General features: G+C 43.7%; 1 protein-coding gene across 2 annotated transcripts in view; it reads right to left on the bottom strand.

The window, feature by feature from the left end:
• TPD52 (tumor protein D52) overlaps window positions 1–16,861 on the bottom strand; it is an 86,934-nt gene that overhangs the window by 57,480 nt on the left and 12,593 nt on the right. The window contains exon 1 of one of the 2 annotated variants that reach the window (XM_075583055.1): window positions 16,779–16,806. The exons of the other annotated variant lie outside the window; for it this stretch is intronic. Within the exon in view, the coding sequence (XP_075439170.1) occupies window positions 16,779–16,791 (13 nt within the window). The 5' untranslated portion in view covers window positions 16,792–16,806. Of the gene's footprint in view, window positions 1–16,778; window positions 16,807–16,861 lie in introns of those variants that run through there. 2 annotated transcript variants of the gene reach the window in all.

Raw genomic sequence — 16,861 nt, 5'->3', positions numbered from 1 at the left:
TCTGGGAGGCACTGTGTAATCCAGAGGTGCTCAACTCCAGTCCTCAAACCCACCTAACCGGTCAGGTTTTAGACTATCCCTGATATACGCACAGATGGCTCAATCAGTCCCTGCTTCAGCACAGGTGGCTCAATCAGGGCATAGAAGGGAGGGAACCCTACATGATAACACAAACAAGGCAGTGGCTACTGTGCAGAACGGAAAGAATAAATATATACTCTATAACTACACATGCAGCAGAAGCTTTTGTGTTGGGGCTTCTTCATCTTAACATTAGGTAAGGAAAGAGGGAAAATAATAAACAAACAGTACATTGATACATTGCAGCATGGTTATTTTCAGGGATTCATTTTTTAATGTACTGTAATATACTGCCTTAATATTGCCACTTTCAGCTTGTAGCATCTCTTATGCCCCGCGTATGTTTGTGTTTAATAAAGCACTGACCTTTCTCCGTTCAGAAATAAAACTCAAGCATATTGCTTTGTACAGGTGATTTATTGGTAAGTAATTCAGAAGGTTAATCAGAATAAAATCAATATGAGCCATAAAAAGGCGCAGGAATGGAGTTGTTCCATAGTCTTTAGAAATGTGTATACGGTAACAAAACCCTTCTTTTACAGCTCTCCCACTGTTTTCGTATACGGTATACAAATTGTAGAATTGTAGTCAGGCCTGGGACCCACATAACATTTTGTGAATGAACAAAGGGGGGGGTGTGGGGAACAAATCTACATCCTGTTCTTATTTATGGTGGATTCATATTTTACCCTATGCATTTGAAAGAAATAGAATATATTTTGGACAGGGTCTGAACTAGTAAAATGGAGGCCCCAGCTCGCCCCAGCTCACCCCACCTCCATCCACTAATTGTCGGGACGAGTGGTGCAAACAAATCTGGAATGCCACTTAGTGTTAAACAGTGATAGTGTCACCGTGCACTAAAAAAACCATGGCCCAGAATTGTTAGCGTAGTGACCCAGAGATTTTGTGTCACTAACGACTGATGTACATGGTTATCTTTGCACATTTCTTAATGTGTTAAATCCCAGTGTTGGGTGCCTCTTTTTCTTTAAAAATAAAATAGACCAGCATAAATATATTGAAGGCGTGCCTTCGCCTTCATGTGCAAGTGTGACCAACTGGGGAGGGGTAACAGGAAATCTCGTCTGCCCCAACAATGGTAAAGTAATCATATTTAGACATCGTCTTGTCAATTGACTTGCTAGCAAAAAGACGAGAAAAGGGAGACAAAGGCACCTTTTATCTCATTTTAACTTATTAACAGATTATTCAATGTGGGTCTCTTGGTATGTAACACATCTTCCCCTGCCCAACAGAAGGGGGGGCTAAACCAAAGTGTCCTTGTGTCTGTCAGGTGTTGTTCAGTGGCTCTCGTTACCTTATATCTCAGGGTCTTGGCATCCTGCAGGCTGGTGTGGGGAGCAAAATGAAGGAAAGGCACCAGGAAGTTTTTTTTAAACTTCATTATAAACAGCCCAACAGAACTTCTTCTTTGGAATGCTCAGACCAACGTCCCATAGAGGCCACATCTTCCTTGTCCGTCACCTCCAGGGCAATAGATTTGCCTAAACGAATAGCTGCTCCCACTCCCATGGGCTGCACACCCTATCCCCCTACGGCTGGGGCCATGGTGCCTTCGCCGTGCGGAGGCTGGGAAGTGACCCGTGTGAAGCGGGTACTTTCCCTGGCCATGGTGGGTGGGCCGTGGGGGGGGGCGTGGCTAGGGGCTTCACGGAGCTGGTTTGCCCTCATTGGGCGAACCACTCACGTGACCGGCCTGTTGCGCCAAGAAATCAGTTCCTCAAATTGCTGTGCAAGAACTGAATTAAATAGCCCTAGCAAGCGATTGATTACAGGAGAACAGATCTGCAGCTTAGCTAACCACTTGTCAGTGTGCAGATTGTATTGATGCACATATTGAATGGGACAAATATATATATATATATATTTATTTATTTTTAAACGGCAGCATGAACTGCAGCTTTAACACCAGGACTACATTTATAAAAACATTGAGCAATATTTATGCTGTAAAAATTGCAACGCAGAGGCTTTCCGAAATATTACCCATTTTCCTTTAAAACAAAGTGGAATAGTGAATCGGTTATTGAAAAAGCAGTGGAAATAAAAAATGAAAAGAAAAAATAAATTTGCGGTGCCATCACATTACCACCGCGGTGTAGGACGGTTCCTTTAGGGCCCTTTTTCTATTTCCAATGAAGCCGCTTCTCTCCGTCACCGATATAAATGCAACACAGAGGTTTCCCTAGCATGGAGAAGCAGCTTCGTATCATATTGGGTAAGGGCCTTAATCTCTCACGTCTGTTAATTGAACAAGTTAGCAATACCTATGAAATCACCACTTGATTAGTGGATATACAGGGGCCTATGCAGAGAGCAGCGCTATTTCAAAACTCGCCATTTTTTGGAGAAAATCGCGCAGAAAACAGCAGAAAATGGCGAGTTACGAAAAACGCGCCAATTTTTTTTTTCTATTTCTAAAACTCGCCTCGCGGCTGGCGAGAACCTCCATCTCGCCAGTTTTAAAAATATCCTAATGCAGAGAGGCGCGAACGGCATCTAGCGGCTGTTCGCGCCAATAAAATGGCGCGATTGTCTCCTTTTTGCCTCGCCAGGAAAAGTTGGCAAGAAGCTGCCGCTCGCGGCCATAGCAAAGGAAAAAAAAAGGCGCGAATTTTTTTTAACACATTTCTGCAGCGCGCATCTCGCCAATTTAAACTCGCCACACGCATCCATGTTAAACATAGCAGAATTCGCACATTTCTGCATATGGAGAATAAAACTCTCCAAAAAAGCTACTTTTTATTAAACTCGCCAATTTTAAAATTCGCTGCTCTCTGCATAGGCCCCACAGTTTTCTATAGTGTTCTCTTTTCCAGCACAGGAAAGCACACCAAGCACTTCTCAGCACACCAAGGCCTCATCCAGGGTGGTGCTAAGCGGGTGCGCGCTCACGCTGGACACGTAGCGACAATGCACGTGGCCTGCGTGAGCGGGCAGGCGCACCTGCTCGGCGCTCAGCCGGTTGCCGAGCAAGCAAAATTGATTTTGCTGCTCGCAAGCGCGTCACGTGAGCGGTTCGCCCAATGAGGGCGAACCAGCTCCGTGATGTCGTGGCCGCGCCCCAGACGCACGCGCACCTAGCCAGCCGGGAATGGCCCGGCCGAGCAGGGCGCAGCGCTGGAGTGCCAGCGCGCCTGTTTCCACCCTGGACGAGGCCTTAGGCTACGATTATACAGGTATGCATGAGAGCTGTAGTACAGTAGGTGCGCACTTCCATAATAAAATGCAACATTTATTTTTTTAATAAGGATTCTTCAACATATTAGTCTCTTTAGACAACTTCTGTGTTGCAGAAGTTACAATATAGATATACCAGGGAAAAAGTAGTACCCCCTATTTAATCCATTCATTGTTAGGAGTAAGTGCAGCATACAGCATTGAAGTCATCCCTAACAGCAAAGTGGTGGTAAGGGAATGGTAGACAGCGATGTGGTTAAGTCTCTCGCAACCGGTCAGGTAAGTTATACTTGAAAACAAAATCTATGTTCAGTTTGCTTTCAACCGATGACATAATTCAGCTGTGATTTCTTTGTTCTGGAAGTCACTCATCCACGTGACAGAAACGGTTACAGGATGTACGGTGGACAGATCTTAATTAACCTGTTGGGATAAAGCGCTGATGTGACTTAAAACCGCACAGCTTTGACAGTCCATCTTCGGCATTTCCAGGCCAGCAACCAACTCAAATATGCAATGTCTGCAAAGCATTGCAAGTCAAAGCATTGTTAGCACCAAGAGGTGGTTAATTTTCTAATGGCCGGGATATTCTGTAACCACCGATCTTGGGAAGATATTTTTAAAACAAGGAAGGAAAAGATCCCAGATACGAAAGCACTCAAGCCCCCGCATAAAATAGTGTGAGTAAGATGAAATGGTGAGGTAGAGACAGACTCTATCCAGAGGAGTCGTGTGCAGCTGTTACACTGCTGTTTATAATGTGGAGCATGTGAGTGAACTGGAGCTCACTGCTCGAATTTTTTTGTTTATTAAACTGTATTGTACTATGATCTTTCTCTTTTCTTTTAATACAGGTTGATCTGATTCCTGTGAACCACCATTCATCCACGAGAGGAGTTCTTGCGCTTTGTGTACTCCTCCTGAGGTATTTAATACTTCAATTTTATTAGTAATAACTCAATTAAAATAAATTGACTCAGAAATAACGATTAACTACAAATATGTAGTATAAGAAGAACACTGATTGACAAGCCCTTTGATCTGCTGTGTGCAATATAATAGCGGAGTCCATTCTGTAAGTATCTACCTTAAAGATATATGGTGTCTAGATGTAATGAAATTACCCCAGTAGTCAAATCTCATTGAGAACAGGGCTGCAATTAACCTAGATAGTAGTTCTCATTGCCCCTAAACATGAATGGTGAGTAATACTGTAGAATGGCTTCTGGTTGAATGTCTATATTCAGTGCCACATTTGGCCATAACGAAGCACATTGTACATTCCCAACGTTATTTTATTTATTTATAAAATGTTTTACCAGGAAGTAATACATTGAGAGTTACCTCTCGTTTTCAAGTATGTCCTGGGCATAGTTATGATGACAAATAATACAAGGTTACAAATACAGTTACATAAGTGACCAGGACACTATAGTTTTGAAAGAACTTAAACTGGTGGTGGCTGTGAGTCTCCGGTAGATTTTTCCAGTTTTGGGGTGCACGGTAAGAGAAGGAGGAGCGGCCGGATACTTTGCCAAACCTTGGGACCGTAAACAGCCTTTTGGAGTCAGATCTCAGATAAGTGCTGCATGTGGTAGGGGTGAGGAGCTTGTTCAGATAGACAAGTAGTTTGCCCAGAAAGTATTTGAAGGGAAGACAGGAAAGGTGGACTTTGCGCCTGGGGTCAAGTGATGACCAATCTAGTTCTTTGAGCATTTCACAGTGATGTGTGTTGTAGTCGCATTGGAGAACAAAACGGCATATTGAATTGTAGAGGGTGTCAAGTTTGCCAAGTTCTAGCCTAACTAGAAGTAAAACCTGCTATACATCGAACCTTTGATGCGTAGAGGTAGACCTAGTTACTAACCAGGTCTTGATACAACCCCACAAATATGCAGTGTCCCCGACTGTGACCAAACGTGGCAATGCAGCCCGTTTGAAAGCGGCTTATGAGCTTGCAAGGAGTTACACCCTGGCTGAATGGGACAACGCTACCTAACACATACACACGGATCACTTCCTATGCCTACACACATGAATTTTGCATAACACTACTTACCGCTAATGCATAGAGGCAGCGCTAGACATTACCTAGGTCTCTAAATAACCTTGGGAATGTACAATGTGCTTCGTTATGGACAAATGTGGCACTGCTGCCAGAATATAGACATTCAGCCAGAAGCCATTCTACAATATTACTCACCATTCATGTATAGGGGCAGTGAAAACTACTATCTAGCTTCATTGCAGCCCTGTCCTCAGTGAGATTTAACTAGTGGGGTAATTGCATTACAACTAGACATTATATATCTTTAAGGTATCATAGATACGGTCAGTATGGAGTGGACTTGCTCTACCCGCTATTATATTGCACACAGCAGATCAAAGGGCTCGTCGATCAGAGTGTTCTTATTACACTACATTTGTAGTTAGTCGTTATTTGACTCAATTTATTTGAATTGAATTATAAAATGTAATAAATGTAAGTATTAATTGAAGTACCTCACCATTTCATCTTACTCGCACTATTACTCGGGGGCTTGAGTGCTTTTGTATCTGGGATCTTTTCCTTCCTTGTTGCCGTTATGACTTTTTATCCCAGCTTAGCACCGCTCCCAGATTGCATTATTTACTCCAGCTGAGCGAGGATCCCCTTTCCCCCTATTCCCTAGCTTGTATCATTGAAGATATTTTTTATAGATTGATTTATCCTTAGAAAACGTTTTTTGTCAAGAACCAGAAATCACATGATAGCATTGATTTTGCCTAAATATGCCACACATACTCTATTGAACATTTTCACTATCAAGTCCACAAGAAACGCAACATCTCATACAAAAGCAATGGATCTGCAATAGGAGAAGGAGGGTTAGCTTTATAGTAAGGCCAAGTCCCTGCTGGAGGATGCTGCGCACGCGCGCCTGGCGTTGCGTGCACAGCGCAAAACCACGATATGCGGTCTGTAGGCAATGTTTGGAGGCACGCCCAAAACGGTGCGGGAGGTGTGGCCAAAAAGCAGAAGCATAATGCAATGGTATAAATGCATTAGGAATAGGTGAGTGGGAGAAGTGCAACAGCAAGAGTGTAGCCAACATATCTGCAATAGATATCTGTACTACAGTATCTCCAATGGATATAGAGAGTTATAGAGTTAGAATAAACAAGATCAAGTTGGGATGACTTTTGAAAGACTTTCATGCACAGAAGGAAGCGTTCATTCCAGATGGCTTTGGAACTTTGTCATTTTTTTAAACAAAGTTTCTACTTTATTTGTAATTTTATAAAAAAATAAAACTTTAGAATTGCCTAAATATCATTTCATTTAGTAATTCTGTTAAGGAAATTAAATAAAATATAGCAAAGAACCAAGTAAACCATCTATTCTGATAATTTACAATCATAAGTAAATCTTTTGAAGCTGTTGCCATTATTCAAATGTCTGCAGAAAAATGTTCTTGTCCCTGTACAAAGACAAAGAAAATTACTCAGGAGTAATCAGGAGTGATCAGATTAGCGTTGAAAGGTAAAAAAAGACAGATCAAAAAGTGCCCAGCCAAAACTATGACAGAAGGACAAAAATTAATCAGCAGTAAGTAGCAACTGGCAAGCCGGGAGCACAGATAAGCTTGCCTCTGATTGGCTCCCGGCGCACCATGTTGTATCCCCTGCCGGCTGACGCGTCACAGTATGTAGAGAGCCAGGAAGCGAGGTGACACCGGGGCCTGCTAGAGAGGAGGTAAGGGGCTGGTGAGAGGCGTGCACGCCACCGTCACCAGTGGGGACCTAACTTAAAGCTGCTGAGACTCCTGTCAATGTGTGGCCTGTTACTTGTTAGCTCTTCAGGCAATACACAACAATACATTGTGGCAATTTCCGCTGCCATCACTTTTTGGCTTCTGATGCCAATACTAGCGGTTCAGTAATCTGACTCGTGAGCAGCACTGCTCTTCAACATCTTCCTCTTCATTTTCCTTCACAGTGAAACCATAATCCTTATAAATGCAAAGTTGTGCATTTCGTTTTTACCACACCCCGTGACAACATGTGATCTTTCTAAAATGTATGCTGCTGTGAATGGAGAGAAAGAATAAGTCATTACAATTCTCGGCTCTCTCTTTTAAAGGCCACGGTCATGATAATATGAGATTAAGGGGCCTATGCAGAGAGCAGCGCTATTTCGAAATTAGCCATTTTTTGGAGAAAATCGCGCAGAAAGCAGCAGAAAATGGCGAGTTCCGAAAAACGCACCAATTTTTCTTTTCTATTTGTAAAACTCGCCTCGCGGCTGGCGAGAACCTCAATCTCGCCAGTTTTAAAAATATCCTAATGCAGAGAGGCGCGAACGGCATCTAGCGGCTGTTCGCGCCAATAAAATGGCGCGATTGTCTCCTTTTTGCCTCGCCAGAAAAAATTGGCAAGAAGCTGCCGCTCGCGGCCATTGCAATGGGAAAAAATGGCGCGAATTTGTTTTTAAATGTTTCAGAAGCGCGCATCTCGCCAATTTAAACTCGCCACACGCATCCATGTTAAACATAGCAGAATTCGCACTTTTCTGCATATGGAGAATAAAACTCTCCAAAAAAACTACTTTTTAATAAATTCGCCAATTTTAAAATTCGCTGCTCTCTGCATAGGCCCCTAAGTCTTTTAATCAATCTGGTGCTTCAGTAGTTAATATAGCTCCAGTTTGATAGAAAAAATATTGGGGTTATGACAGGTCAATACTCTTCCTGGGTCTGTACAGAGCTTCACAGAAGGACCTAATTGGTGGGTTACCATTTATGGCCCACTAAAGGTACAAGATGTGTTGCATGTATTCTCTCGAGATAAAGGCAGTTGATTTGCCAGAGATGGGATTAAAATATGGTTATCGTCACTTTATAAACAGGATCCTTTCAGAGCTACTTTCAAAGGCATTCTCTGGAGGGTTCTGCAAGGTTCAGGGGGCATGGCTAAGAAAGTATTCAACCAAAGAGTGACTATTATAAAATGAGAATATCATGTGTGGTCATCTCCTCTCCATAACAGATGTGTAATCGTGGCAAAAAGACAAATCAAACAGTATCACACATTACATAGGTAAAAGGTGCCAAGGACAGATATCCATTTGTCACTCAAATTTAAGAGCAAGACACTCATAATTTGTCTTGCTACGTCCATCATTATTGCCTGAATCTATTGATATGTCTCACGTCTGTCAATGTATTGGGAAAATTACATTATGAGCGTTTAGATATAGGACGCAAAAGTTTTTAAAACGTTGAGTTTTATTTTTCCCCAGCGTTGTAAAACTGTCAATTTAACAGCTAATTTACGACAGGAGTGATCTTATGTTGTATTAATGGGAAAATAATGGCACCAGTCTACGTTCTTTCAAAACTAAAGCTGTCTCACATTTTAACCTGGTCTGTAACTGTTGCATACGCCTATAATACATATCTCTACCTGTGCATGCTATGTCGTCTTGTATATAATGTATACCCTGTTCACTTATGTAACTGTATTTGTAACCATGTATTTGTAATTTTAACTGAATGCCCAGGACATACTTGAAAACGAGAAGCAACTCTCAATGTACAGCTCAACCCCGTTATAGCGCGATCCGCTATAACGCGGTTTGAGCGTGGACCCCGAATTTAAAAATAAAAAAATAAAAAAAAATTAAGTTTTTTTTGCACATACACTGCACACCACACTGCACACCACACTGCACACACTGCATACATGCACACACAGTCAAATACACTCACACACAGTCAAATACACACACACACACACTGTCTCTTTAAGGGAGCTTGCTCTCGCAAGGGGGAAGCAGAAGCAGGGAGAAGAGCTGCCAGATGCCGGGTAAGTGCTGTTGCCGCTGCCCCACAGGGTCTGAGAACGCTGGGAGAGTTCTCAGCTTACCCCCTCCGGCGGACACGTACCACCACAAAAACAAAAAAAAAATTATTTTTTTTTAATTTCGCCTGCCATTTTTTTCCCGCAACCCCGTTTATAACGCGGTGGCCGCGGGTGGCCCCCGAGGACCGTGCTACAACGGGATTAAGCTGTATTACTTCCTGGTAAAACATTTTATAAATAAAAGAGAGAGCATTTACATTTTTGGACAGTTTTCTACAACAGGTGTGTGTTAAGTGCATATTTTGTTCTATAATAAACAGGGACCTGAGACCCTCGCAGATATATTAATTTACATATTTTGCATATTTGAGTGGTGGAAGCATATAGATATGATTGCAATTGAGTATAGGGTTAATATTAAAGCATTGAAAGTACCTTGCAGAGGAGAAAGGTGGGGTGGCTAGAGTTGCCGTGTGTATTAATCCTGGTTGCATATTTAAGTCACGTGCTCACTTGTGTGCTGTTCGTGACAGATGGAATATGGGGACAGATTGAGGGGAGATCGTGTTCCTTTTAGAAAGTGAAAAGTGGGCCAGCTTGCGAGCTGTTTATTAACCCTTGTCCCGTATGCAGGTCACAAGCTCACAGGTGTGCCGTAAGTGATAGCCACTTTTAAAGACAAAGTTTTATTAAAGACACGGGCTTGCAGGATTCTACTATTGGTGAGGCTCCTGGATATACGGGGTCCAGATTGCATTAACAACAAAAAGTAGCAGAACTGTGCTTGAATGGTGGAGAACATATTCCTGATAAACAGGGGGGGGACATGGCTACCCGTACCCAATCCTCAGAGCGCTGGCGATAGAGTTTTTATAGATTAATATTCTCTCCCCTCCACTCTCTCGAAGATAGTGCAACTGCATGTTTCTAAAGAAGGAAAGCATAGCTGTACTGGCTAGTACACAGTATCATCATACTTCACCCACTGTTGCAATACACGTGTAAAACTATTGAATGGAGAGATGACGGCAATACAAGATATTATTTTCTCGCTCTATTTTAAAGCTTGGACTTTCGTTAAATTGGTCCCACTGTGTGAACGTTGTGCAATTAAAACAGTGTTTCGGTTTGTTGTTCATCAACAGAAAGAGGGGAATAATGTGAGAGGACAATAAAAAAAAAATGGTTATTAAAAGGTTTTTGTTCTTGCATTAATTACATCACACGTTACTTAATGTGTCTAAGTGATTGTGACAGTTCCTCTCGCTGAGGGCATTTTCCTCACTGTTTATTTCTACAGTCAAAATTCAAGTTCCTTTTTTTTTTTTAGTCAGTGTTACTTGAAGGGAAATATGGGTCCTAAATAATCACTATACCAACATCGGCATTTAATCGTCCTTCGGTTAGCCAATTTATTGTACAGACAACAAAGGATAAGCATGAAACTATCAAATAGTTAATCTAGACCAAAGGTCGGCAACTGTGGCTCTTTCCGCTCCTACTTGCGGCTCTCTGCAGGTTGCCGACCCCCAGTTTTTGCCTCTTTCCCTCACTGTTCAGCCGGTGGCTGCAGGGGGCCTGGTCGGCACTAGTCGGGCCTCTTGTTGTTGCCGGGCCCACCGTCTCCCCAGCTGCTTGCCTGCCTGTACTGTCCCACATCGGGCTCTCATTCCGGTGCGCGCCAGAAATGTGTGTCGCAACTTCCGGCGCGAGCCGACGTCATGGAGCCCGACGTGGGACAGTACAGGAGAGAGGCAGGCAAGCTGCTGGGGAGACATCTGGCCCGGTGGCAACAAGAGGCCCGGCCAGACCCCCCTTCCCCCACCACAGGAGAGTGAGGGAAAGAGGCCCAATGCAAGTATGTGCATGTGTGAGTTTGTGCATGCATGCGTGTGTTTGGCGGGGGTAGTGTGTTTGGGGTGGAAGGGCGATAGAGTGTGTCTATTTGGGGGAGGGGTCGTGAAGGCGTTTTTGGGAGGGTGGTTAGTGTATGTATGTATGTATATACGTATGTATGAATTACATTGTTTTGCACAGAAAAAAAACTAAATAAAGGGACTTATTCTGAGATGCATTTTATTCCCCTACATATTTTATGGTATGTTAATGCTTATATAGTATATACCTATTAGTGTGTGTGTGTACAGTATATGTATGCGTTTGTGTGTGTTGCGGCTCTCAGAATATTTTGGAGAAAGACATTTTTGATAAACTGGCTCGTTCCATGAGAGGTTCCATGAGAGGTTCCATGAGAGGTTCCATGAGAGGTTGCATGATCAGGTTGCATGATCAGGTTGCGTTCCCTGATCTAGACACAGCACAAATATTTGCACGTATACTTTGTGCTTGTTTTTACAGTAACAGTAAGAAACTTGCTGAAGCAGTTAAGCATGCGGTCTCTCTCCAGCTGGCCTACAGAAAGTAGAAACGTCGTCGTCATTAGGACATTTCTAGAGTGTGACACCGGTGGCCATACTGGGATTTTCACCCGAGTGGGGGAAAAAATACAAATTAATAACCTGTGATACCTGCATATTTAAAATACTAAATTGAGCACAAGAGTGTACCTGGCCCGTTTTACGGACTCCCTGGCCGCATGCCCATTTTGCGGTACAAAAGGAGTACATGTTCCATATTTCTTTTTCTTACGCCAGACGGCAGCCCCTCGTCACCTGAGGGCAGGGTTGCCACTTTCAACTGAAGGCCAACCTGGAGAAGAAAAAAAAATCCCTTACTTGGCAGCGGCGTCTCCCGGCATCCTGCTGCAACTCCCCCTCCAACTGCAATGAACATGGCTGCACGGCATCATTTGATGCCGCGTTGCCATGGCAACGGGACGTTACGTGCCATGTTGCCACGGCAGCCATGTTCACTGCAATTGGAGGGGACCGGAGACGCCGCCACCCGGAGATTGACGGGCTAAAACTGTAGCCCGGAGGTAAGTACCCGAAACCCGGAGAGGTGGCAACCCTGCTTGAGGGGCCTCCGTCTGCAGTTCTGGCTGCATTTCTCCCACAAGACTTGTTTGTGGGAGCCCATTGTCCCGGAACAATAGGGCCATGGACCTCGTCAACCTGCTCCTGGCATTAGCCAAGCTGCAAGCAGCGGTTGGCTAGGGAGGCTTCCCTTACCTGCCAGGCCCTGTTCCAGGTGCTGGTGTGCTCCAGCATCTGATCAGAGTTCACCCACGATGTGACCACTGGGCAGGTCCCGTTATTCACCTCCCAGTGGGCCTTAAGCAGGGCGCTTTGCTCGGTATCCCCCATGTTGTTTCTTTAGAACTCCACCTCCTTATTTGAGTGCATATTATTTGTCATTTTACAGGTGCACAAGTAAATAGATTCTAGACCGTTTATTTAGTGGTAACACCCAACCAGATGCTGTTTGTTAAGCCAACCAATCCGTTATCAGTCTAGAAATTAAACCACTGGCCATATTTTTATCTCCAAGACATGTCACAATCTCCAGAACAGGCATAATAGAAGCAGGAATGAGCAATGCAAATTGAACATGAAACACAGCATATAGTGAAATGAATGCAGAGTTTGTAATAAGCAGAACAAAATGAATCGTTTTAGCTCTAAGTCCCAGTGTTACTTGACAGTTTGTACATGGCTTCCCATTTTCAACTCCAGTATAACGCTGGAAGGTAGTTTAATAATTTCAGGTTTAGCTTTGAAATGTAGACCTGAAATCTTAACAATAACAAATACCCCGAAACATTCAGTTTCTACTGCTTTGCTTACAGGTTATTTGGGATTCATAGTCAACAGAGGAAGGAATGCAGTACATATCCAGATGTTCTGCTGACAGGGGCCGGAGACATAAAGCAGTTCTTAAATCTGAAATCTGCAGTACTTAAATTAAAGGAACCCAAAACAAAAAGGTTTCTATATTCATTGTATTTATATTTAAAGGAGAACTTAACCACTTATTATGAGATGGAAACGTGTCTGCACCTGTAGCCCTCATTCTTCCTTTTCTATACATTGCAAACTGTATCCTCCAGGGCAGACGTGGCATACGGCTCTGGTTAACAGATCGCATTCAATGAAACAAACTTGATTAACAGGTTCCTCATATTTAAAAGGTGACACAAATAGAAAAAAAAGTTTTCACAGAGCTTAAATCTAGTTGTCGCCAGACTTTGGCTGCTTTTTGAGGAGTTAATAAAGCCCCTAAAATGTGCTTGCAGTTATAATTAGGGTCGCCAGGTGTATGTTTTTCACCCGGACAGGCCGGTAATTCCGATGCCTGTCCGGTAAACAATTGGAGGTAATACCGGACACACGTGTGTCCGGTATTACCATTGTTACGTCAGTGGCGGAAGGCTGGCAGCGCGAGGGTGGCAGCGGCAAGCGCGAGGGCTGGTGCCGAGAGGACGGCGGAGGCAGTGAGAGGCCGGGACGGTGGCCGGGCAGAGCAATTAGGACTGGTGTGCTATCCCTGATTGGAGGAGAGGACAGTGTCACATCTGCAGCAACTCCGGTCAGAGACCGCCCCGCTGACGCTTCACACGGCGGACCCATGCGCACACGCACGGCCAGGGCAGTACACGCACGCTCGGAAAGGAGCTGCCAGCGCCTCCCACAGGGAGGGAACTCGGCCGTACGCCCGCGTGACGTCAGCGCTCCGCGACGCGCATCGCGCACGCGTTGCTCGGCAACCAAGGCAATCACCAGGAAAGCCTGACCTGCAGGCTGTTTCAGATTACTGCCGCCCGGACATCATTGGAGGACCGGATCACACCCCTGCAAGGTAATTGGATCCTTCCCACTTATATACCTGCTCCTGTCTGGCATTCCTTGCTGAGCATAAACTCCTGTTTATGCATTGTGCTCACCGCTGCTGTTTAGTTTGCTTGAACTTTGCTTGGTCTGACCTGTCTGTTCTCTGATATCCTGATCCTGGCTGTTCTCTGGATTCCTACACTCTCCTGCACTTTGACCCCCGCTTCGCCCTCGACCATTCTACCTTCTATTACCCTGGACCTTGGCTACGGAAATCTACCATCCTCTACTCTCCAACCCCGGAACACGGCAAGTACCCTGACTACCCTGACCTCTCCAACCCTACGACGCGGTACGACTTGGACTATGCATTCCGGACAGGACTGCGTGGTTGTGGGTCGGTGTCTTTCTATCCCCACCTCAGCCCCGCGGTCTTCCGTCCTGTTTGTGGTGAGCGCAGCGTGACAGACAGCCAACCACAGGACAGCGGGGGCAGAGACCACACCCCGGCGGCCCAGAGACATGTTCCGGTGCTGTGTCCTGCAGCTGCAGGAGATAAGGTAAGGTACAATGTGGGGGGGTATATCTTATAAAATATACTCCCCATCTCCCCCATACATATGTATCCCTCCCCCCACTTCCAATATAGCATATGTATTGGGGGTGGTGGGGGTATATTTTATATATACAGTATGGGGAGTGGTGGGGGTATATTTTATTTGTATTGGGTGTGGTGGGGGTATCTTTTATATGTATTGGGGGTGGTGCACGGGGTCACGATGAGCGGTGTGTGTGTGTGTGTTTTGGCCCGTCACTCCGCCTCAGGCCAATGAGAGGTGTGCGGGGGCGGGCGGCCCAAGGGACCAATGAGATTGCCGCTAGGGACACAGGCCATGCAGACAAACATACAGTGCTTTCACAAATATATAGTAGATTTATTATTGGGGTGGTGGGGGTATATATTATATTTATTGGGGTGGTGGGGGTATATTTTATATGTATTCGGGGGGGTAGTGGGGGCATTTTATATACGTATTCAGGGGGGACTGGGGGTATTTTTTATCATTGTGTCCAGTATTTTTGGACAAGCCACCTGGCAACCCTAGTTATAATTAGGGTCATGAAGAAAAGTAATTGGATCATAACAACTGTAATACTGGTATAGAACAAAGAGAACCGGATTATGAAATACAAAAACTCCAATGCTTTCTTTAATTAGCATTTTGGGAACCACAATATTTTAGTCTAGGTGACTATACATACACCAATATTTGAACAGAGCCTAGGTGACGTTCAATATAGATACTTACTCCAATACATATATATCCTTGTAATAATACATAACTAAACATACACAATACCCTACCATACACCATAAGACTCTCCCCCAACATGCAGACATATAAAAACACGTTGAAAGGCTTCCTTGAAATGGTTAGTTATCTGGCATACCCCTAACATCCACACCCCCCAAACCTCAATGAGATGAGCTGCGCGGTGTGACCACACTGAATCCTGAGGTATACCCCATCCCACAATGAGCAGCCACTTTACCTTTTGTTTCAATATTGCCCCTTATTCCCTCTAGATTGTAAGATCACATGATCAGGGCCCTCATTACTTCTGTATCTCTTTGCGCATGTTTGTACGTCATTCTGTTTATGTAATTGACATCACTCTATCCCGTCTGTACCGCGCTGCGAAATTTGATGGCACGTCACAAATAAACGATAAGAATGTATTCTGCATATGGAAGCCGCACGAGTACAAATAAACTGGCTAATTTCAATGGGGTCGCAGGCATTGTATAGGCATCTAAGACGTCTATATGTGCGTTAATGCACACTCTGTCACTATCAAAAGTAGTTGGCAATTTGTTTTCTACTTCATAAATGCCATTTATTAAGCAGACCGCAAACGGATTTCGCCACCAAGTACCAGCGAAAAAATAAATATTTTGAAAAAAATAAAAATAAATGAAAAACTATAAATAGATCAGTACAACATGAACCATCAAATTATATAAATATATTTTTGTGTTTTTGGAGAAAAAGCTGCTTTTAAAGCACCAACCTCCTCCCCCCAGCCCCATGAAAAAAAAAAAATATTAAGAATTATTTTTATCTTGTATGAACCAGCGGGTTCATCGGCTTTTGGCAGGACATGCAAGGAAAAACAAAATTGGCTGCAGGGTCACCCAATCGGAAGCTGCAATGTCATCACAGAACGATGTAACAGCTTTTAACTGGCCGACAGAGTGAGGCCATATTGCTTCTCCCTGACAAGAGTTCTTCAAAAGGGAATTTCAACATGAAATCTCTCAAGCTAAGGGGTTCCCATAGTTTGGAGTGTCACGGATCAGCAAGAATTGCTACTTGAACAGGGGAGACTGAAAAGTTATTAGTGGAGGAAATTATGTAAAAAAAGAAAAGAAAAGAAAGAAAGCAGTTAAAATGCAAGTTCAAAATCTATGATGTTAAGAACGATGATATATACACAACATACTGTATCTACAGTACTCCATGTATATTTCAAATTATTCAGTGAGACACTGCATTTGCAGTTTAAATTAAAGTGATTTTGTTGAAATACCCATGCCCAACAATATAACAAACATTACCTGCTATTGTACCGTTAGCAGTATTCTACAATGCAGGTCAATTAAGTAAACAATGAATAGAGTAGATCTGGTGTTCAAACAATCAATTGTCCCATGTAGTTGATAAACAATCCATATTTGAAAAAAATGCCTCCCTTTATTTTATATATTGAAATCCAATATAGAGTGCATGGAGAATGGTGCCAAGTGCCTCCCGTGGGATAGACATACAAAGCCCTGCTGACACACTAATAAATCTCCCTAATGACGCACAGTATGGCATATATGCTGAATAAAACAATAGGAACAGAGTAACTCACTTGGTGTGACCATGACGAAGCGCTGCAGGTGTGAAACGCGTTGTGTGTTTCCACTACCTCTTTAGGGGTTCGGTTTTTTGTAT

Source organism: Ascaphus truei, chromosome 2 (genome assembly GCF_040206685.1).
Source record: "Ascaphus truei isolate aAscTru1 chromosome 2, aAscTru1.hap1, whole genome shotgun sequence".
Classification (NCBI taxonomy): Eukaryota; Metazoa; Chordata; class Amphibia; order Anura; family Ascaphidae; genus Ascaphus; species Ascaphus truei.
This window is presented reverse-complemented; position numbering and strand designations above follow the sequence as displayed.